Source organism: Jaculus jaculus, chromosome 16, assembly GCF_020740685.1.
Source record: "Jaculus jaculus isolate mJacJac1 chromosome 16, mJacJac1.mat.Y.cur, whole genome shotgun sequence".
Classification (NCBI taxonomy): domain Eukaryota; kingdom Metazoa; phylum Chordata; class Mammalia; order Rodentia; family Dipodidae; genus Jaculus; species Jaculus jaculus.
Genome location: NC_059117.1, coordinates 34,606,618 through 34,628,269, shown reverse-complemented (window position 1 = coordinate 34,628,269; position 21,652 = coordinate 34,606,618). Strand labels below are relative to the sequence as shown.

The following is a 21,652-nucleotide window of genomic DNA, read 5'->3' as shown; positions in this document are numbered from 1 at the left end:
AGTATGTGCATGTTTTAACTTCATTTTCAAATCCTGATATCTTGTTTTGTGCCATGTGGCAAATGCTTTGGATCAAGACGTCTAGGAGACATGAAAGTATGCTAGAAACCTAAGCTGTGTTTCTCTGGGAGGTGAAGCAGGACCCAGCACAGTCCATCTGGCCAGCTGAGATGCTGATGTAAGCTGGAGACAAATGTGTGGATATCTGCCTTTATTTTCTTCATTTCTGCCTCATTTTTTACAGAACTTAGCTCAAATATAAGTTTTCCTGGACCTAGACTTGTGGGACAATTATGTAGAACAGAAATAAAATTATTAAGTGGCCCATGTTAGAAGAGGACTAGAGAGATGGTTTAGCACTTAAGACACTTGCCTCTGAAGTCTAAGGACCCAAGTTTGATTTCCCAGTACCCATGTAAGCCAGAGGTACAAGGTGACACATATGTCTGGAGAACATTTGCAGTGGCTGCAGGCACTGGTCTGTCCATTCTGTCTTTCTCTCTGCCTGCCTGTGTCTCTCTCTCAAAATAATAAATAAGAAAATAAATATTTTTTAAAAAGAATGGTAGAATAATTGTATTGCTATAGGTTAAACCAAACATGCTGTGACAGGCCAGGCCAGGCAGCCCAAGCCTGGACTTCCAGCTACTCAGGAGACTGAGATAGCAGGATCACAAGTTCAAAACCAGCATGGACAATTTGGTGAGACCTTATCTCAAAATGAAAAATCATAAAAAAGAGGGCTAGGAATACCACTCAGCGACAGAGTACCCTGCCAGCATGTACGAGGCTCTAAGTTCAAGTTCTCCTGCAAAAACCAATCAAATAAAAGAATGCTGAGATCAACACAAAATATTTATTCAGTTGGTCAAAACATGCTCAGTGTATGCAGAATGGCTTTCTAATTATACCAACTTTAAAAAGGAGATTAGCCAGGTGCTTTGCTGCACACCTTTAAACCCAGCACTTGGGAGGCAGAGGTAGGAGGATCGCTGTGAGTTCAAGGCCACCCTGAGACTACATAGTGAATTCCAGGTCAGCCTGGGCTACAGTGAGACCCTACCTCGAAAAAACAAAAAACAAACTGCCAAAAAGGTAGCTGAGGCTGCTGGAAAGATGACTCAGTAGCTAACGGCACTTGCATGCAACGCCTGATTGCCTGGAGCTCAGTACCCCAGCACCCATGTAAAGCAAGATGCACAAAGTGGTTCATGCATCTGAGGTTCATTTGAAGTAGCAGGAGGCCCTGGTGCACCTATTGCTTTCTCTCTCTCCTTGAAAGTGAATTAAAAAAAAAAAAAGAGAGATAAATGGGGAGGACTGGAGAGATGGCATTGTGGTTAAGACACTTGCTGGCAAAGCCAAAAGACCCAGGTTCAATTCCCTAGTACTCACGAAAAGGCAGATGCACAAGGTGGTGCACGTATCTGGAGTTTAATTGCATTTGGCTAGATGCCCTTGTGTGCCTATTCTGTCTCTTTCTATCTGCCTCTTTCCTCCCTTCTCTCAAATAAATCAATAACATATAGAAATAGATAGACTGGGGAATACTGACCATCATAAAGCATATAAAAACCATTTATTTTGGAAACATCATACTCAGAAGTTTTTTTCTTTAGAATTCACCCCTGATACATACTGCCTGCACTCACTTTCCCACGATGGTCAGACTCCCAGTGAGTCCTGAAAAAACAGTGACAAAACCAAACAACCAAAACTATAACAATGGTTACAAATATATATATATATCTCGAACCGTTTTGTTTCCATAGCAGTGTGGATGGTGGTCTTAAAGTCCCCCTATAGACAGTGTAGCCTAGAGCTCAATATTTGATGACTGGTTTGCAGATTTCACTTAACAGGGAAAGTTCCTTTTGTGAACATTAAGGTAGAAACTCCTCAGGAACTAATTTTTTTTTCTGTCTGTAAGCCAATCATTCGGTTTAGGAGAGTTTACACAACTGTTCTTGATGAGGCATTCCCATTCCCATCTGTAAAATGCATTTCACCTCCGACATAAAATCATTCATCTACCTTTAACTTCAAATCAAGGGGAACATTACTGAGAAAGTCACAACAAGGTGGCATCCTTAATACATAATAATGACATATGCAGGAAATGCACCATTATTTATACATGTGACGCACTGTAAATTGCTTCCATCATCAAAACTAATTGTAGTGATTATTAATGTAGTGTTATGGGCTGTCAGAATTGCTGTATGTAATTACATTTGTGCAAATGCTTCATTACCTGCCTAATGAATCTGGCATATATGCACATGTAAACCACTGTTTTTGTTAACATAATGAAGGACATTTTTTTTTTTCATAAGCAGCTGATGTGGAACAGGTTTGACCTATCTTATCAAGCTTGACCATCTACTGCTAAAAAAATCCTTTGATCTGGTTTATTTTCACACTTGGCCGAAAATGCATATAGAGTGTCAGCTAGTTCAATAATAACTTCAAAAGAGAAATTATGGTCCATTTTGATAGCACCCACTGACCACTAGCACTTACATTAGGACTCGCCTCTAAGTAGTTGTGGAGGACATTGGCACAGATGGTCAGGTCTCCGGGACTGAAAGGGTAGCTCCGGCTCCAGCCCTGTGGGCCAAACCTCAGTCTGCCGGCCACACAGGCGTGGAAGTAGCACAAAGAAAAGAGGATGCTTTTGAACTCCTGATCCTTGGAGCACATCTCAAGGGTATCCTGGGAGGGAATGAAAGTACTTTGGTTAGTCCACTGTACAGTTGGCAAGAGTTTAAGGGGCAGCTAGAATTTTAAGCATGGCTACCTATCCAGCACAGCAAGCAGAGAGTTTTGCTTTTACCTATATGCTCTTTTAAGTGAAATTCGCTTGAGTCCCTTGTTTTTCTTCTTAATGTTCACCAGAATATGAGGCAACTCATTTGAATCATGTTAATCCTGATAGATAGCATTTCCTCACTAAAATCTTCCACTGTGAGGCCAAGCAGATAGCTTAGGCAGTCAAATGTTTCCATTGTAAGTGTGAGGTACTGAGTTCTATCCCCAGAGGCAACTTAAAGACGCCGAGTGTGGGGCTGCAGAGATGGTTTAGTGGTTACGGTGCTTGCAAACGAACTCCAGATACATGAGCCACTTTGTGCATTTGGCTTGCATGGGTACTGGGGAATTGAGCCTTGAACCAGGGTCCTTAGGCTTCACAAGCAAGTGCTTTCCAGCCCTTGGCCTCTGATTTTTTGATTACGTACTTCTGACTATAAATTTCCCAGAACAAGAAATCTATATTCTTACTTGGGATATGGTTATTTTGTCATGAAAAGAACTGGAAACAGTGCCTTTATGCTATCTTCAAGAATTAGATGTTCTTAAGCTGAAGGAGGGTCCAGTTGGCAACATTCTGTACAAAGCGACTCTTTTTACATCCTGGTCACTTCATCATCTGATTGATTTAAGTGTTCTAGAAACTTTGTTCACTGGATCAGAGTACTAATGTAAAATAAGCTTTATTCGTTTTGAATATGTATGCAAAAGTTTGGAGGCCATTTAAGAAGACAGATTAAAAACATAGATTTGGAGGCTGAAGAGATGACTTAGTGGTTAAGGTGTTTGCCTGTGAAGCCTAAGGACCCAGGCTTTATTCTTGAGTACCCACATAAGCCAGACGCATAATGTGGCATATGTGTTTGCAGTTCATTAGCAGTGGCTAGAGGCCCTGACATACCCATGTATTTCTCTTGCTCTCCATATATATGTGTGTGTGTGTGTGTGTGTGTGTGTGTGTGTGTGTACCACTCAAATATAAATAAATATACTAAAAAAACCCAAACAAAAAAACAGAGATTTAAGGCAATGTGATTAACTCTGATGAATGAAGAAAAGTGTGTATTGTTTATAATAGTCCTCCTTTATTTGTTTTCAAAATTCTGTCATCTCATTTTCTATAGTTTCAGTTATCCATCGTCAACCATAGCCCAAAAATACTAAACAGAAAATTCCAGAAATAGTCAGTTCTTAAATTTTACATTGCTTTTTACATTATGATGTTATAGTTGTTCTACTTTTTGTTTGTTTGTTTGTTTTTTTCAGCTAGGGTTTCACTGTAGCTCAGGCTGACCTGGAATTCACTATGTAGTCTCAGAGTGGCCTGGAACTCACGGCGATCTTTCTACCTCTGCCTCCCGAGTGCTGGGATTACAGGCGTGCACCCAGCTTGTTCTACTTTATTATTATTGTTATTAATCTCTAGTGCACAAAATTTGTAAGTTAAACCTTTACAAAGGTATGTATGTAAAGGAAAATGAAAGTTACACAAGATTTGGTATTACCTTTGGTTTCATGCCCTTATTGAGTATCTTAAAATATATGTGCCATGGATAAGGTGGGACTAGAATTAATTCTAAGAAGCAATCTTTAGTAGAAAACATGTCCCTTTGTTACTTGTTTGTTCCTTCTTTTATATTTTTATTGACAGGAGGGAGATAAGGGCTGCCACTCTTAGCTCTTCCAGGACCACCATAAGCCCATCCTTCAAAAATGGTGTGGTGGTGAGGTTGATATTGGATTGGGTGGGTGACGGGATAGTCACACCTGTGAGACTTGTGACCTGCCTCCAGAGCTCTCTTGTGGCAGAAATACTTCTTTATATTCTTTGAGTCACTGTTGTAGAAACATCTTTCAAAGAACCAACTCTGGTTTTAATAAAGAAACAAAAAAGAGCATATGAAAGTCCGTCACTACTGTAGACTTCAAGTACCACAGATAGAGAAACAACTTCTGGGTCTTCTCAGCCACAGTGGACTGTATAATCTTAAACTGTGAGCAAAAAAATATATTCCTTCCTCCCATAAGTTGCTTCTGGTCATGGTAATGATGTAAGTTACAGAAAATCATGGCTCTAACCTGAAAAGAGGGGCTTTAAATTTAGTAACATCAAAACCAGGTCTCAAACATGCTGAAACTTTGCCCATATCATCACTGCTGTTATCATCAACAGCTTCTCTTTCTGAGCTAAGAGATGCGAGTGGTCCTATTCATGTTTTATAAGCAGATTTGCCACGTCTGGTGGCACACACCCTTAATCCCAGCACTCAGGAGGCACAGGTAGGATGACTGCTATGAGCTTGAGACTACAAGGTAAATTCCAGGTCAGCCTGGGTGAGAGTGAGACCTCACCTGGAAGAAAAAACAAATAAACAACAACAACAACAAAAAACCCAGGCTCCTCAAAGTTACCTAGTACATCTTACAAATGAAGCTATAATTTTCGTGGTTTGAGTTGAAACTTAAAAGTACTTTAAGGGCTAGAGAGATTGCTTGCCTGTGAAGCCTAAGGACCCAAGTTTGACTCCTCAGATCTTACGTAAGCCAGATGCACAAGGTGGTGCATGCACAAGGTCACATATGTGCACAAGGTGGCACACGTCTGGAGTTCAATTACAGCGGTTGGAGGTCCTTGTGTGCCAATTCTCTCTCTCTCTCTCTCATAAAAAAAGTACTTTGAGTCACTAAAATGGGCAAGGGGTAATTACCTCCAAAGAGTAGAACTTATAAAAATAAAATGGGAGACATCTTGGGAACAGGAAGGGGGCTAAGAAGAGTAGGGAGAGATTAGAGAGGGCAGTGAGGGGCTGGAGGTGATTGACATACATTATATACACCAAAATGTCTTAAGGAAATCCTTTATTTTGCAATGACTGTATACTGAGTTAAATAGAGAGGGAACAGTGATACCCACGGGCAAGGACACGCATAACATGGTTGCCACTCCCTGTCTCCTAACAAGGTGCCTGAGTTGATTCTGTCCCCACACTTCTTGTGAGAAGAACCTAACTTTATTGTTGGGCAAGCTGCTTCTGCTTTCTTACCTGATCAAAATTGTACAGAGCAGCATGCAAATTGGCCAGCATTCCTGTAGGGGGCTCATTGGTGATCTTAATGGAATTTTCCAGGAGTCCCTGAGGGATGGTGTGCTCTTGGGGTGAAGGCGCAGCCTCTGCGCTCATGAACACCCTGGAATCACCATGGCTTCCCTGGCTGAATCTTTCAAGGAGTTTCTCCAAGGTTCCCAGCCACTTGGCCACCAGGTGGACATTCTGAAAGACAGCATGGCTGGTGATGTCTGTGAATTGAAGTATTAGAATATCTTCCTGTATACAAATGTGTTGGAGACTCAGGGAACAGTGATTTAAATTTTTCTTTATTATCATAGTCCTAGAAAGGGGGGAAAAGCCCCAATAAAACTGAATACTGAATATTGAACACATTAAACCCTTCCAAATCACCATAGGCTGTCTTTGTAAGCCCAAATCTCCTTCCAATATATTTGCCCTATTTCAGACACAAGATGGCATTGTCTAAAACTTTCGTTACAGATTGAAAACAAGTACTGAGACATATCTGTGATAGCTTAATAAGAGGCAGAAATGTACATGATCCCCCACTTCCTTGTTTCTGATGGAAACCTCTTTTACTGAAACTCCCACTCATTAGCATATAGACTCAAAGGACATGGGAAGAATGGCTGGATAAAAGATAGTGGTCTCTCATTTGTAAAATGCTCCGTGTACTCCTAACATCCTTTTTCTTAAATCCTGGAGCTGTCAGTGTTTCTCTTTCTTTTACATATGCACGCACACAGCCAAAATCATCATTCTTTGCTTTTCAGTTTTCTGAATCAAATTTGCTCCTCCCATAAAGTGGAACTTGTTAGCTGGTGCTGGGAGAGAGGTATATGAAAGCTGCCCACAGACTGGCATACTATTTAGTGTTAGCAAAGCTTAGCAACAGCAGTACAGTTGGTATCTTAGCAGAATTCTTCCTCATCCACAAGGACATTCAAAATTTCCACTAGAGCTGGGTGTTGTGGCATATGCCTTTAATCCCAGAACTTCAAAGGCTGAGACAATAGGATCACTGTGAGCTCGAGGACAGCCTTGGGTTAGAGTGAACTCCTACTTTGAAGAAGAAGAACAAAAATCAAACAATTACAACAAAACAAAAATTTCCACTAGATACTCCCAACCTCTCAGACCAAGTTTCCTCTGTGTGAACCTGCATTTCCAAAACAGGCCCACTGCCCACCTAAAACCGTATGTCACGTAGTCCTGGCACACTGCTCTCTAAGTAACCAGTGTCTACATTGTGCTTTTTTTCCATTCTCATGGTAGCTTTTCCTCTATAGGAGGATTTTGAGGGTACTGTTTCTGAGAAGCAATCACCCCACTTGTTGCCCTACTGATTCTCAGTTTCCCCGGAGGAAGGTCTCCATTGAGGCCTCATCTACACAAAACATATTGCTATCCCAGAAGGGTCACTTCCTGAAGATAGAGGCTTGCTTGGACTCTGGGTAGTTTTTGCGTAAGTCCAGTTTTATTTCAAACAGACTTGAAATCTACCTTAAACCTCCAAAAAGAGACACCAGGGGGAGTCCAGTGTGGTACCTTTGCAGAAGGGTGGCAGAGTGGACTAGTGTAAACACGGTCCCCTACTGCTGGAGGTGGTACTAACTACCGGCTCTGCAAGTATGGTTTTTTTTTTTTTTTTTTGGTTTTTTGAGGTAGGGTCTCACTCTAGTCAAGGCTGACCTGGAATTCACTATGTAGTCTCAGGGTGGCCTTGAACTCACAGCGATCCACCTACCTCTGCCTCCTGAGTGCTGGGATTAAAGGAGTGTGCCACCTCGCCTGGCCAGTATGAATTCTTTGGGCCACTAGTCTGTAAGGGAAGTTTCTTCCGACCTTGTCAGGTTAAGAGCTCTTCTCAGGCTTTCCTTCATTTACAAACAAACTAAACATTAATTACTAAGGGGTGTAGAGTTGGGTACTATTTTACATTATTTAGGCTATATTACATTGTGGGTGTGTTTATATGAGTATTTGTGTGCGTGTATACTTATATACGGGACATTGCTCTCTGAACTCGTAAGCAACACTCCACTTCCAAGGCTATGGTAACAACATAGCTACCTCTACAACCTGCTCGTCCTGAGTCATCACAGTGTTAGAGATAATTATATGGCAGGACAACATGATTCTTCCTATTATTTATAATTTTGTATTTATTTATTTGAGAGAGAGAGAAAAAAAATATGGGAATGCCAGGGCCTCCAGTCACTGCAAACAAACTCCAGACACATGTGCCACCCTATGCATCTGGCTTACGCAGGTCCTGGGGAATTGAACCTGGGTCCTTTGGCTTTGCAGGCAAGTACCTTAGCCGCCGCTAAGCCATCTCTCCAGCCCTATTTTAAAATTTTTGAAGTGCTAGCTATTTTCTCCAAAGAAGATAGCTATTCTTCTTTTTTTTTTTTTTCAAGGTAGGGTTTCACTCTAGCCCAGGCTGACCTGGAATTTACTCTGTAGTCTCAGGGTGGCCTCGAACTCATGGTGATCCTCCTACCTCTGCCTCCCGAGTGCTGGGATTAAAGGCATGCGCCACCACACCTGGCAGAAGATAGCTCCTCTTACTGCCTCCTCACCTTTAAAGGTATTGTGATTGCTGAAAGCCTGGAGGGCTCACAGATCACCTTGAATTAAGACAAGAGACCCTCCCTACTGGGCAGGGCAGAACAGCACCACCCTGGTTCACACCATTTTTTCCATCAAAACTTAATACTCACCTGAAGTATTACCCAGTGTCCTTCTCTGGAAGCTTTCTCCAGTGCCATTTCTGCCACCATTTCCTGACCTTGTCCTAAAGACACATTGTGGAATTTTCCCGAGTCAATGGTAAACCCAAGTCTTTTGCCTGTTTGGAGAATGCAACACAGACGTCAGGAGAGGAGAGTCCGATGTATATCTGTGGTCCCAGCTCCATCTTATAGGTCACTTTCCCGTTGTTTCCACACACATTATTTTGAGCTCTCTCTGGCTGCCTCCCACAAGCCTGTGGAAGTGGGTTCCTTTGGTTTTAAGATAATGAAGCTTTTGACATTTTGATAGATGGCGGCATTGTTAGGGAGCTTTCTAAACTCCTGCAGGAGTAGCAACACATTTCCCTCATAAAAAGGAGCGACATGGGGTAGATATTGCATCAGTTTTTGAAGGGATTGGCTCATTGGGTAAATGCACAGGCTTTCACCTTGTGAGGCTGCGTTTAAATGGAGTACCGGCGGGTCGCAGCTACATTAACCTGGTATTCCTGGTGTAGGCTGTGGGAAATGGTAATCCGCAGCACAAAGCGACAGTGCCTTGCACAATCGAATAGGCTTGCTCTAATGACCATTATTTAGTCACAGGGGGCACAAGATTACATGAGCATGGAGAAAATTGCCCTCTGGCCCTCATATCGTGGAAAGGTGGAAAACATTACAAAAGAAACTTGCATTATGCCAACCAGATGAATGTTCCATTGGTGCATTTCTCCAGACTACAGTGTTATTAGTCGTACATTTTTCATACATCCAATTTCCAACAAATGGGGTGGGGGGAGATAAAAAGGATAACTGTGAACGGAAGGGCAGGGGGTGGCAGGTGAGAAGGAGGGAGGAAGGGCAGGCCAGCAAGCCTCCTGGCCACTCACCAAGCATCTCTAGGTCTTTCAGGGCATCCACCCCCGGAGACAGGATGAAGAATATTGGGGTGGCCATGTTGCTTTCTTCAAATGCTTTACCCAAATCCAATCTGGTCCTCTCCACGTACTTTGTACCTAGTTTTTCCTCAACAAAATTTCTTTTTTTTTTGGGAAAAAAGAACATGGGAAAACCATGATCACCGATTTTGACCTTAAAAAGCATCATCATTTGGATAAGCTTAAACTGCAGACACAAGAGAGAAGCAAGCCATGCAGACTATAGGAGGAGCCCTTTCAGAGTGGAAGTCTGAAGCCAGTGAGATCCTTCTCGACTTAAGAAACTGAAAGTCAGAAACCTCCGTTCTCTGTGGGGGTGCTACTGGGACCCTTCCTCTGGGTGCCATTGGCCATCTGCATATGGCTTTGTATTCCCCAAATCTCCGGGCCAGATTCCCCCATCACTTATTAACAGTTCATTAGATTTTCCACAGTGCAATTTTCCAGCCTGCTGGGCTTCTCATGAATATACACATGCTTTTGGGGGCGTGTTTCTAACACAGGGAAACTCAACTAAACGGGGCTTACTGTCCCAATAGCATCAGCTCTGCAGAAAGCAAGGCGCACTGAGCAGAGTTCACTCACAGAGCTCCATTTGCAAGGGCCTTCAATGGGAGAACAGACAGAAGGCGAGGCACAGGGCTATCATTGAAGGGAGAGGAACATAGCGGGGAAGGAAGTGGAGAACTCTGGTTGGTGAATTCAAATTAGAACAGCCCTAGTAGGATTCAAGCAGGCTACTACTATTTAGAAGCCAAGAGTGCAAAGTAAGAGGACACCTGAGCCGAGGCAGACAGGTGTTGGCTTTAATGTCATGTTGGTTGTAAGGATACAGGACCAGGAGTGGCTCCATGGGAGGCATTCATCTTTTTTTTTGTTTGTTTGTTTGTTTGTTTGACATACACAACCATCAGAGCCAAAATGTGACCAGTGAATGAAGACGCTGCGAGTTATACCTCGATCATGCATGTTCCTGGCCTATTAGCTCTGCTGTTGCTACATCTCTTCCGAGAATACGCCCATCATTTATTTCCTCGTTCCTTGACCTAATTTCAGAACTGAGCTCTTTAGGTGCTCTTGTTCAGCAAGTTGTTGCTTTGAACATTTTTATTTATTTGCAGAGAAAAAGAGAGAGAGGAAAGACAGAGAGAGAGAGAGAGAGAGAAAGAAGAGGAGAGGGGAGAGACGGGAGAAGAGAGAAGAGGAGAGAAAAGGGGAGAGAGGAGAGTAGAGAGAGAGAGAGAGAGGACATGGGTGTGCCAGGGCCTCCAGAGGCTGTAAATGAACACCACCAGATGCATGTGCCACACTGTGCATCTCACTTTACGTGGGTACTGGGGAGTTGAAGCTGGGTTGTAAGGCTTTGCAGGGAAGCGCCTTACCACTGAGTCCTCTCTCCAGCCTTTGTTTAGCAAGTATTAACAATGGCAGTGGTTACAGTTGAAATCTTAGAATTCTTTCTCATCCACGAGGCAGTCAATAGACACTTCTAATCTCTTGGACCAAGGTTCCTGTGCGTTAACCCGTATTTCTACAAAGGCCCACTGCCTACCTAAGAGCATATGTCATGCGGTCTGGGCGCATTGCTCTCAAAATAATCAGTTTCCGGATTAGACTTTTCTTCTTCCATTCCTGTGGCAACTTTTCTTTCTCTGGACACTCCGATTCTACCCACTTCCTCCACTGCTTAACAGATCCTTCCACATCTCGATCTATGCCTCGAAATTCTTCCATGAGGGAGATGGCCTGTAACACACAGGGAGAGAGACAAGGGTGCTATAAACAGCAGTGGTCAAGTCCCTTGAAAGCACATCCATCTCAAGACTTCCTTTCTGTCCTGCTTAGAGAATCTCCATGAAGCTGAACTTCTACAGCCTTCCCCAGTCGGTGCGCTGGTCTGGGCAGGTTTGACCAATGAGCAACACTGGTCGGAGGTGGGGTTAAGGTAGGAAGGTGGGTGTACTTCTCCCCAAATCTTTCCTGCTGGCAAATGGTTGGAAGTGCCTATGTCCCTCTGCCAAAGACCATGGCTCCCTCAGGTGGGCTTGCTCTCACTACTTCATGCTTCTTCCCCCACCTCTCCTCCCTGGGTTGACTCTAATCTTTCTTGCCCATGCTTTGGAAATGGATTTTTTTGTTAAATGCTCTTCATTACCCCCTTCTTAATATACCATCTGTTTTCTAGAGAAACCCTGACTGATTCTAATTCAATCATTAGAAATTGAGTTCATAACTCTAAAGAAAGAATAAGGCAAACCATCCTTAAGGAATGGCAAGGCCTGGAGCTGGGAGAATAAATTCTCAACAATAATATCGTCTGGTGGAAAAATAGGAAAAGGATTGATACTAAGGGATGGAAAATGAGTGTTCACTCTGATTTGCTTGAATATTTTATAGTGAAAATAAACTACTGAATTGTTCAATTTCAAAACTAGTTAGAAAAAGTGAAGAAATATACTTTAAAGGGAAGTAAAATGAAGGAACTAGATTTAAGTTTAAAAAGTCATTTATAGCTTTTGATTTTTATAAGGTCCTGACAGAGTGTTAATACTATATTAGTAACTTTTCTACCTACATAGATGTTGAAAGCACCTTTATCTCCCAATAATAAAACAACCAATTCAATAATACAGATTCTTTAAAGATTGTCACATTATTGGTATGTTTCTATACTGAAAATAGTTTCTAATATATCACCTTTATTTACTTTTAATATTTTATTCATTTATGTATTTGACAGAGAAAGAAGGAGTGGGGTTGGGAGAGACAGAGAGAGAGAGAGAGACAGAGAGAGAGAGACAGAGAGAGAGAGAGAGAGAATGGGCATGCCAGGGCCTCCAGCCACTACAAACACTCCACACACATGTGGCCCCTTGTGCATCTGGCTAACATGGGTCCTGGGGAATCGAACCAGGGTTCTTTGGCTTTGCAGGCAAATGCCTTAACTGCTAAGCCATCCCTCCAGCCCTTCTTACCTTTATTTTTAATTAAATTAATTAATTTTTATTTATTTGAGACACAGAGAGAGAATATGAATGGGCATGCCAGGGCCTCCAGCCACTGCAAACGAACTCCAGATGCATGAGCCACCTTTCTGGCTTATGTGGGAATCTAACCTGAATCCTTTGGCTTTGCAAGAAAGTGCCTTAACTGCTAGTCCATCTCTCCAGGCCTCACTTGTATTTTTTCAACTGCCTTCTGCATTAGAGACCTAATGTTTGGGAAGAAAATTTTAGAAATTCAGAAAGCAAGTTCCAAATATACCTTAATAGCACTCCATGACTGATTAGTTAGGAAGTCAACAGGACTCTGGTAAGTATGTTCAACTGTGAATCGAAGCAGGAAATCCAGTTCACGGGGATCGATCTCTTTCTTTCTCAACAAAATCTTGAGAGAACACAGATGGAAAACGATCATTTGGTTTACATCATGACTGCAGTGCAGGAAGCAGTCACCACAGAAGAGACAGACTCCATAGTTAGAGCCATCTGCTGAGGATGCCAGCAGGTATCTAGTCTATATCTGAATAGAGAAAGTTAGATTATGCCCATGATCTAAAAGCATAACCAGACATATGGTAGAAAATACACATAAAGACGGATTTATTCAAGTTCCAACCCCGATGACTATTAGCAGTATATACAAAATGTGTTTTCCTATTTAAAACTTTTGTTTGTTTTAAAATTTAGCTTCTCCTAAACATTGTGATCCAGGGGCTGGGGAAATGGCTTAGACATTAAGGCATTTGCCTGCAAAGCCTCAGGATCCTGATTTGATTCCCTAGGACCCACGTAAGCCAAATGCACAAGGGGGCGCATGCATCTGGAGCTTGTTTACAGTGGCTGGAGGCCCTGGCACGCCCATTCTCTCTTTCTCCCTTCTTCTGTCTCTCTCTCTCTCTCTCTCTCAAATAAATAAAGAAATAAAATATTTTTTAAAATTGTGATTCAAAAGAAGAAATTGCCCTTGGTTGACAATAGATTGGCATGTTATTCAGAAGGCAGAGTCAGTTAACAATACCCGTTCGGATTATAACAACTAGAAGGCGTATGCAAGATCTTTTATATATGACATTATATTGAGAAAAAGCAGAAATTGCTTAATAGATATCATTAGAGAAACTCATCATTAAATGGAATAAACTTCAGATGACCTAATTATAGAACTCTTAAGTCCACAATGTATGTTAGGAGGCACAAATGATAATACTCTTGATTTGCACACAGAAATTATAATACCTCATACAGTTAAACAGGTGAAAACTTTTAGTTTCATGCTATCTTAAAACGTCTACATATTTAAAAATGAATTGTGGGTGATAATAAAAATTAAAATGATATCTTACAGGGTAATTAGCTTTTCTTAATTAAATTTAACAACTTATCCTTGTAGGTATATAGATTATGTAGACTGTCAGGATGTGAGTTACATGGCAATTTACCTATGGCTTCCCAGAGGAAGTTTATCCTAGAAGGGTATTCATGTAGTCTCATCCCTGTTTCTGCTTATGAGCAATTATGTACAGAGATAACTTTTTTGCATTGTAATGCCTCATTTCTCTTTATCACGTGTTCTAGAGTATCCATGCTCAAACATTCTAAGAGGACCCAATAGAATTTATGAATACCAAGAACACTGAAAGAGACATCATAGCCTCACATTATGCACAGTGAGTGTTTACAAAGTGCCTTCTTTGGGCAATGCCCTTTGGAAGGCACAAAACAAGTAAGATACAGATCTCACCTCAAAGTCCAGAGTAATAGAAAAGCCACATAACAAGGTAGCTACTAAAAAGACAGCATGCGTATCTCACCACAACACAGAGCGTGTGGCCAGCCCACTGGGACGCTGTTATCTAAACAGAATCTACTGCAGAAATCCATATGGAAAAGAGCAAAAGGCAATCCGGTCTCACTGAGGATTGGCATGTCAGGCCCGATGGAATTCTCTTAACCTCTCCTTACTTCAACATTTAAACTTTTATATTAGCAAATAATAATTATTTATATATATGTGTGTGTGTATGGAGTAAAAGGTGATGGTGCTTTGATTTACAGTTACATTATGGAGTGGTAAATTAAATGAATTGACCTTTTAACTCATTTTTATTATTCTGTTTTGGGGTAAGAACATTAAAAATGTACTCCTAACAATGTTACAATATATTAAAACTAGACACAATGGAATACTATGTTGCCTTAGGAGCAAATTCTGTCATTAACAATATGGATGAACCCATTTACATTATTTTTAAAAATAATTTGGGGCTAGAGAGATGGCTTAGCAGTTAAGGCACTTGCCTGTGAAACACAAGGACCCAGGTTTGATTCCCTAGGATGCACATAAGATAGATGCACAAGGTGCATAAAATAATCATTTTTAATATATTTGTGAGGACAGATTGAGAGAGAGAATGGATACACAAGGGCCTCTTGCCATTTCAGATCAACTCCAGATGCATGTGCCACCTTGTGCACTCTGCTTTATGTGGGTACTGGGGAATTAAACTTAGGCCAGAAGACTTCGCAAGCAAGTGATTTTAACCATCGAGCCATCTCTTTAGCGTTGAATTTTTTTAAATTAATTTTTTATTAACAGCTTCCATGATTATAAACCATATACCATGGTAATGCCCTCCCTACCCCCCTTACCCTATGAAACTCCAGTGATTTTTTTTTTTTCAATTAATCAGTTTTGAGACAGGATCTCATGTGCCTCCCAGGCTGGCCTTGGACTCACTATGTAACTGAGGAAGATTGTGACCTGATTCTCCTGCCTCCACCTCACGAGTGGTGTGATTATAGACATGAGTTACCACTCTTGGTCTCTGTGAAGCTTAAGAAGAAACTCCCTCTTGCCTAGGTCTCTAGTGTTCTTACTTTATATTTTTTTAAGGCCCTGAGAAACTCAGATAAGGACTCAAAACCCTGATGTCAAAGAACCTTCCTGTAGGACCTGGACAGTTCTTTCACAGACCCTGAGAAGATGAGAATGCCCTATTGACATGTTTAGGATAATAATGGCTGTGGTGGTGGCGGAATGGGAATGCTCCCTCATGCCAAACACCCAGGGCAGAGACTGTTACATGATCAAGTTCCTGTGGGCTTCCAAACACAGCAGACACATGGTAAACTGAGGTGTCTGCTGCATTTCTGGGGATGCTTTCCAGTGACTTCTCTCTCACCTGAAAAGTCATCTGTGTCAAAAAAGTGAGCTTGTCCTTCTCAAATAGTGCCCGGCTGGCATAGAGGAAGGTGGCATGGGTGATGCTTTCTATTAGGACACAGATGCGTTCCTGTGGGTCCTCCACCTTGTCAGTCTGCTCGATCGCTCTGTGGAAGAGCATGTTGAAAGCCTGGGAAATTTAAAATGACCATTAAAGGGTGACAACTTGGGACATTAGCTAACCTCTCATATGCAGGGGCAAAGTTTAAAGTTCATCTATGAGAGGAGAGAACAAGCAAGGATTTGTGTGAGGATTATATGAGCTGTTACAGAGAGGGAGAGAAAAGAGGCAGATAGAGAGAGAATGGGTGTGTCAGGGACTAGAGCCACTGCAAACGAACTCCAGATGCATGTGCCACCTTGTGCATCTTTGCCTTTTCATTTTTGTAAGTGTAGTTTGAAGACCATAAACTTTAAATTTTGATTAAGCTTGCTTTTTTAATTTTTATGTTTTCTCTTATATGACCAGAGAAATCTATGTCTAACTCAAAGCACAATTTTTTTTTCACATATTTTTGGAGAAATTTTATAGCTTAGCTAGTTCATGGTGGATTGTTTTTGTGTATTATGCTATAATCACTAAGGTTAATTCCATGTGCATTACCAGTGATCAGAGAAGAGTCATCTGTACAAACTACCCTTTCCTTATAGATTCCTCTAGGATCACTGGGCATAAAGCTGTGGGCCGCCTTCTGAGCTCTATTCAATTCCTCTGATTTTTCTTTTTTCTGTAGGCTGATACCACACTGTCTTGATTAGTGTAGGTTTATAACTAGTCTTTTAAAAAAAAATTTAAGATACAGAGAGAGAAAACTTGGCATGCCAAGGCCTCTAGTCACTGCAATCAAACTCCAGACACGTATGCTACCTTGTGCACATGTGTGACCTTGTATGCATGAGTCATTTTGAGCATCTGACTTATGTGGGTTCTGGGGAGTCAAATTTGTTTCCTCAGGCTTTGCAGGCAATTGCCTTAACCACTAAGCCATCTCTCCAGCTCAATAACTGGTCTTAAGATCAGGAACTGCAGTTCTTCTGCCTTTGGAGTTTCATTTATTTCTCAAAACTGCTTAGATATTTTAAGTTCTTTGCATTTCCATGTAAATTTTATAATCAGCCTGCTGGTTTCTACTGAAACAGTACCACCCCACCCCCGTCAACCCTGCCATCTTTTGGGGTTCTGATGAAGTGGAACTGAATATGTAGATCTGTCTGGAGAGCATTAACATCTCAACAATATTAAAGATTCTAATCTATAAACATAGTATGGTTAGGACTTCTTTAATTTCTTTCTATAATATCTTGTAGTTTTTAATATAAAAATATTGCTAGGTGGTTTCCCCTGTGCTCCCAGGAAAGTAGCCCCTTATTATTGAACGTATCTTTGAATTAGATATACACTTATTAATGAGGAGCTATATACCTCTCCACCATTATATGTCTTTATTTTCCTTATAAAACCTGTACACTCAGTGATAAGCATCTTGCATGATTGATTGCAATAAATATGCTTTAAAAAGATGATGGGGGAATGAACGAACACTGCCCAGAGCAAAATGCCACAGAATACAGGGCACCGGTTTTAGAATCAAATAGTTACAAGTTGAAATCCTGGCTCTTATAATTACAAACTGCGAATTCTTAGGCAGTTTAGTTAAACTCTGAAAATTTTGCCTTTCTCTATGGAGACAAATTTCTATACTTTATTAGAACACTATGGTACTAAAAATGGTCCAAAGTGGGTTGGAGAGATGGCTCAGCAGTTAAGGCACTTGCCTGTGAAGCCTAAGGACCCAGGTTTGATTCTCCAGGTCCCACCTAAGCCAGATGCACATGGTGGTGCATGCGTCTGGAGTTCGTTTGCAGTGGCCAGAGGCCCTGGCATGCCCATTCTCTCTCTCTCTCTCTGTCCTCTCTGTCTCTAATAAATAGATAAATAAGAAATCAGAAAAAACTTTAAAAGGGGTCCAAAATATCTCCTTTATGTACTAACAGCTTAATAAATGGTTGGTCTCTTTCTTTCTCTACCATGATTGCTTAGAAACACATTCCTAAATTCCAGAAAGAACTTGAGCCTTTTCCCAGTTTCAGTTTTTCTTGGTTGATTCAGCATTACCTTCAGAGAGAATTGATAGATGGGGTTGATTTTTCTGAGGTCATTAATAACAAAATAAAGAAGAGATGCTCTTGCGGCCACGGGTCTGTAACACTCTCGAACCTCGTTGATTTTTCTTTCATTTTCTTTGGCTTCAATCACCTATGATGTGGCAGACAAAATTGGCAAATTATATTCAAATTTTCTAAATATATCTTAATGGAAGGACATTTTTGAACTGTGAAAGGATTAGTAATTGAGTCAGTTATGATGGATGGTTCACACTTATCATCTCAGCACTTGGGAGGCTGAGGCAAGAGGATTGTACAAATTTGAGGCCAGTCTGGGATACACACAAAGTGAGCTCCAGACCAGCCCCCAGGGGAAAGATCTGAGACTAACTCAAAAACCAAATGAAACCAAACAAAACCAAGCAAATAAATAATCTGTAGTAAAATAGATAATGTACATAACATTTATGGACTTGTCATTTTCTAAGATTATTAAATTTATTTTTTTAAATAACTTTTTTCCAGTGTGAATGATTGCCAACTATTTTACAGACTATAGAGCTAAATGAATCTGGTTGCTTTGGTTCTACAGAATTTGCTTCTGAGTAATGTCACCTTCCTGCCGCCCCTCTCTCTTTCAGGGCTTAATAACCCAGCTATATCACCTCCCAGGGATGGGTCTTAAAAGGCTGCTGGGTCAATTCAATGCCAATAACTTTATTAGGCAACAAGGTATACAAAAGCAACCAAGGTCAATAACACATCTCATAGCTATGCTTACTAAAAAGCTTTTGTATGAATTCTCATGACTATCTAATTCTAACTGTACTAATCACCCATATGTTCACATATTTCTATTCATTCTTATATATTAGCCTCTGGGCAGCGTCTGAAATAATTTAGCCAAACACCACCATCAAGTAACGTATTTATTTTATTTTTTAATTATTTGTTTTATTTTATTTGAGAGAGAAAGAGAAGAATGAATGGGCATGCCAGGGCCTGCAGCCATTGCAAATGAACTCTGGACGCATGCGCCACCTTGTTCCTGGGCAATTGAACCTGGGTCCTTTGGCTTTGTAGGCAAGCACTTTAAGTGCTAAGGCATCTCTCTAGCCCATAAAATGCTCATGTAAAAAAAAAAAAAAATTTCCAGTTTTTCAAGGTAGGGTCTCACTCTGGCTCAGGCTGACCTGGAATTCACTATGTTGTCTCAGGGTGGCCTTGAACTCACGGCGATCCTCCTACCTCTCTGCCTCCCAAGTGCTGGGATTAAAGGCATGCGCCACCACGCCCAGCTCATTTTTTAAATTTAAGAGTCAAAAATGTACTTTTTGACTAACTGTACTAACCTATAGCTTTAGAAGGTATAATATTCCTTCCAAACAATTCTATAGACTTGGCTCGTAATATTTGTGCATGAAAGGAAATGAAATCACTAAGTGATGATACATTAAGAAGACAGAAAGTGGGCTGGAGAGATGGCTTAGCGGTTAAGCGCTTGCCTGTGAAGCCTAAGGACCCCGGTTCGAGGCTCGGTTCCCCAGGTCCCACGTTAGCCAGATGCACAAGGGGGCGCACGCGTCTGGAGTTCGTTTGCAGAGGCTGGAAGCCCTGGCGTGCCCATTCTCTCTCTCTCCCTCTATCTGTCTTTCTCTCTGTGTCTGTCGCTCTCAAATAAATAAATAAATAAAATTAAAAAAAAAAAGAAGACAAAGTGGCATTTTAAGGGACTAATAGAAGTTAACTTCAATGCTAAGACTTAATTTACATAATTACCCTAATCTTTTCCATCTCAGGAGCAACCTAGAAGCCACTTATTGAGAAGGATCAGTAATTTGCCCATCCCATGTCCTTGCTTAATTTAAAACATCCGTATTGTATGTTTGGAGACACTGCCTCTGCTGGACAATTAATGAATTACTTCATAGTGAGAACATTCTGGAAAGCAAAAAAGGATCTTATTTTGACTTTAAAAATGCAGAACGTTGAGTTAATGGCCACTGGTGCCAGTCCAAAGTTCGCAAGCACATGTAGCATACAGGTTGAAGTCAGCCGGGGACCACTCAATGAACATGTTTTACTGGCCCTCAGGCAATGTCACATTCCCAGGGTAAGCAATGCCTTGGAGAACTGCAGGAAACCACCCCTACTCAGTCTCCTGCTACCACAGGCCTGTCAGCAAAACCTCAGCTCTAAAGAGTTCTGTACAGTGTTTAACAGCCTGGGATGAGGGGCATCAGTGCACCGGAGCAGAATGCCACCATGTCAGCCAGCAGGCCCCAGTTTTCTTCAAATGTGGTCACTCAAGACAAACAACAGCCTAACGGAGCCTAATCTGAAAGACTGGATCTTTGTGGGACTGGCGGTTCAGGTCCAACCATCTTCATCATCCATCCCGCACAGTTGATTTTCTTGAGGGCAGGATGGGAAATGGCCGGGAGCCTACAACAAATCTGCTTCCCCAGGGGGATTACCAAATGTGAAGAGACTATTGTCCCAAGCATTTTTTACAATCAGGTTATTAAAACCCACGGGAAGTCCTGTGCCTTTCCCCACCTTGTGCTCTGTCTCTGCGGCGGTGGCCTTTGTCGTCTCCAGTCTCTCCACCAGTTGGGTGTCATCCAGGAAGCTCCCCTCGGCGGCAGACAGGCGCAGGAGGAGGTCATCCTCCAGGCGCTTCAGCTCTATCTTAAAGTCATTTTGCTGCTTAGTCAATACCAGCTAAGATGAACCAAGAAACATGAGAGGGTGGTGAGGTGCCTGGTTTAAGGGGAATTTCCTCAGTCACAAACATCATGAAGTCAGTCCATGCGCAATAAAACACACTCAGTAAAAAGACCACACTAATCACAATGTTTGACAATTCTTTTTAGAAACTCAGAAGGCATGTTAGGTCTGGCTAGACTCCAAGGACGTAGAGGGTAGACACGTATCATTTAGCATCAAGATTTTCTAGAAAGGATCCATATAGGAAAACATCAGAAGAAAGATGGTTCAGTGGTTAAAGGCACTTGCTTACAAAATCTGCTGGCCAGGGGTTCAATTCCCAAGCTACCCATATAAGCCATACACAAAAAGTGGCACAAGCATCTCCTATTTAATTGCAGTGGTATAAAGCACTCTTACCACACACACACGCGCGTGCACACACACACACACACACACAAATGAATTTTAAAAAAGAAAATCAAGTATCAGGAATTTCTAATTGCACTCTGTTATGTAAAGTTAGAGGCCTCACTTCGGTTCTCACAATAAGGAAAAAGTCATGCAAGAATTCTTCCACCAGAGAACCAAGGTCACTGTAGCAACTGTGACCCTGAAAACAGGGCAGACAAATAACAGAGACTCTCTGTGGGAACACTTAATTGGCCCATTGCTAAAAGCAGAGTCGGAGAGTCAAAAGCTTCCTGTGCAACCAGGCATAGGAAGCCCTCCACAGCTTTGTGTTTTTCCTCGAGGAATGATGCCAGGTTCATTAGGTAAAGATGAACGAAAACCCTACTACTGCCTTGGGCAGGGATAGGAAAACGTGATCATTCTGTGGTAAATTCAAGGGAAATGTCATCATTTTAGATAGGTCCCATGTTTGAAGTCTTCGCTTTTTCTTACTAAAAGTTGGCTGTGATCTACATCAGGGTTAACATGACCCAGGGAAAGAGCAATTGGAAAATCTGGCTTCCTTAAGACTTCCTGTTTCACAGGAAAAAGCTAAACAACTCTTTCAATGGCCACAGACTATGTAACAAGCCTATTACCC

The 21,652-nt window shown here is 41.5% G+C and overlaps 1 protein-coding gene across 1 annotated transcript in view; it reads right to left on the bottom strand.

Annotated features, from left to right (window-relative positions):
- Nucleotides 1-21,652, bottom strand: part of LOC101608958 (dynein axonemal heavy chain 11) — a 165,579-nt gene that overhangs the window by 12,309 nt on the left and 131,618 nt on the right. The window contains exons 26-34 of the mRNA XM_045135855.1: nucleotides 20,449-20,613; nucleotides 17,900-18,040; nucleotides 15,743-15,913; nucleotides 12,823-12,945; nucleotides 11,111-11,304; nucleotides 9,511-9,659; nucleotides 8,609-8,736; nucleotides 5,856-6,083; nucleotides 2,524-2,715 (exon numbers count right to left, since the gene is read on the bottom strand). Coding sequence (XP_044991790.1) covers nucleotides 2,524-2,715; nucleotides 5,856-6,083; nucleotides 8,609-8,736; nucleotides 9,511-9,659; nucleotides 11,111-11,304; nucleotides 12,823-12,945; nucleotides 15,743-15,913; nucleotides 17,900-18,040; nucleotides 20,449-20,613 — 1,491 coding nt within the window. The remainder of the gene's footprint in view (nucleotides 1-2,523; nucleotides 2,716-5,855; nucleotides 6,084-8,608; nucleotides 8,737-9,510; nucleotides 9,660-11,110; nucleotides 11,305-12,822; nucleotides 12,946-15,742; nucleotides 15,914-17,899; nucleotides 18,041-20,448; nucleotides 20,614-21,652) is intronic.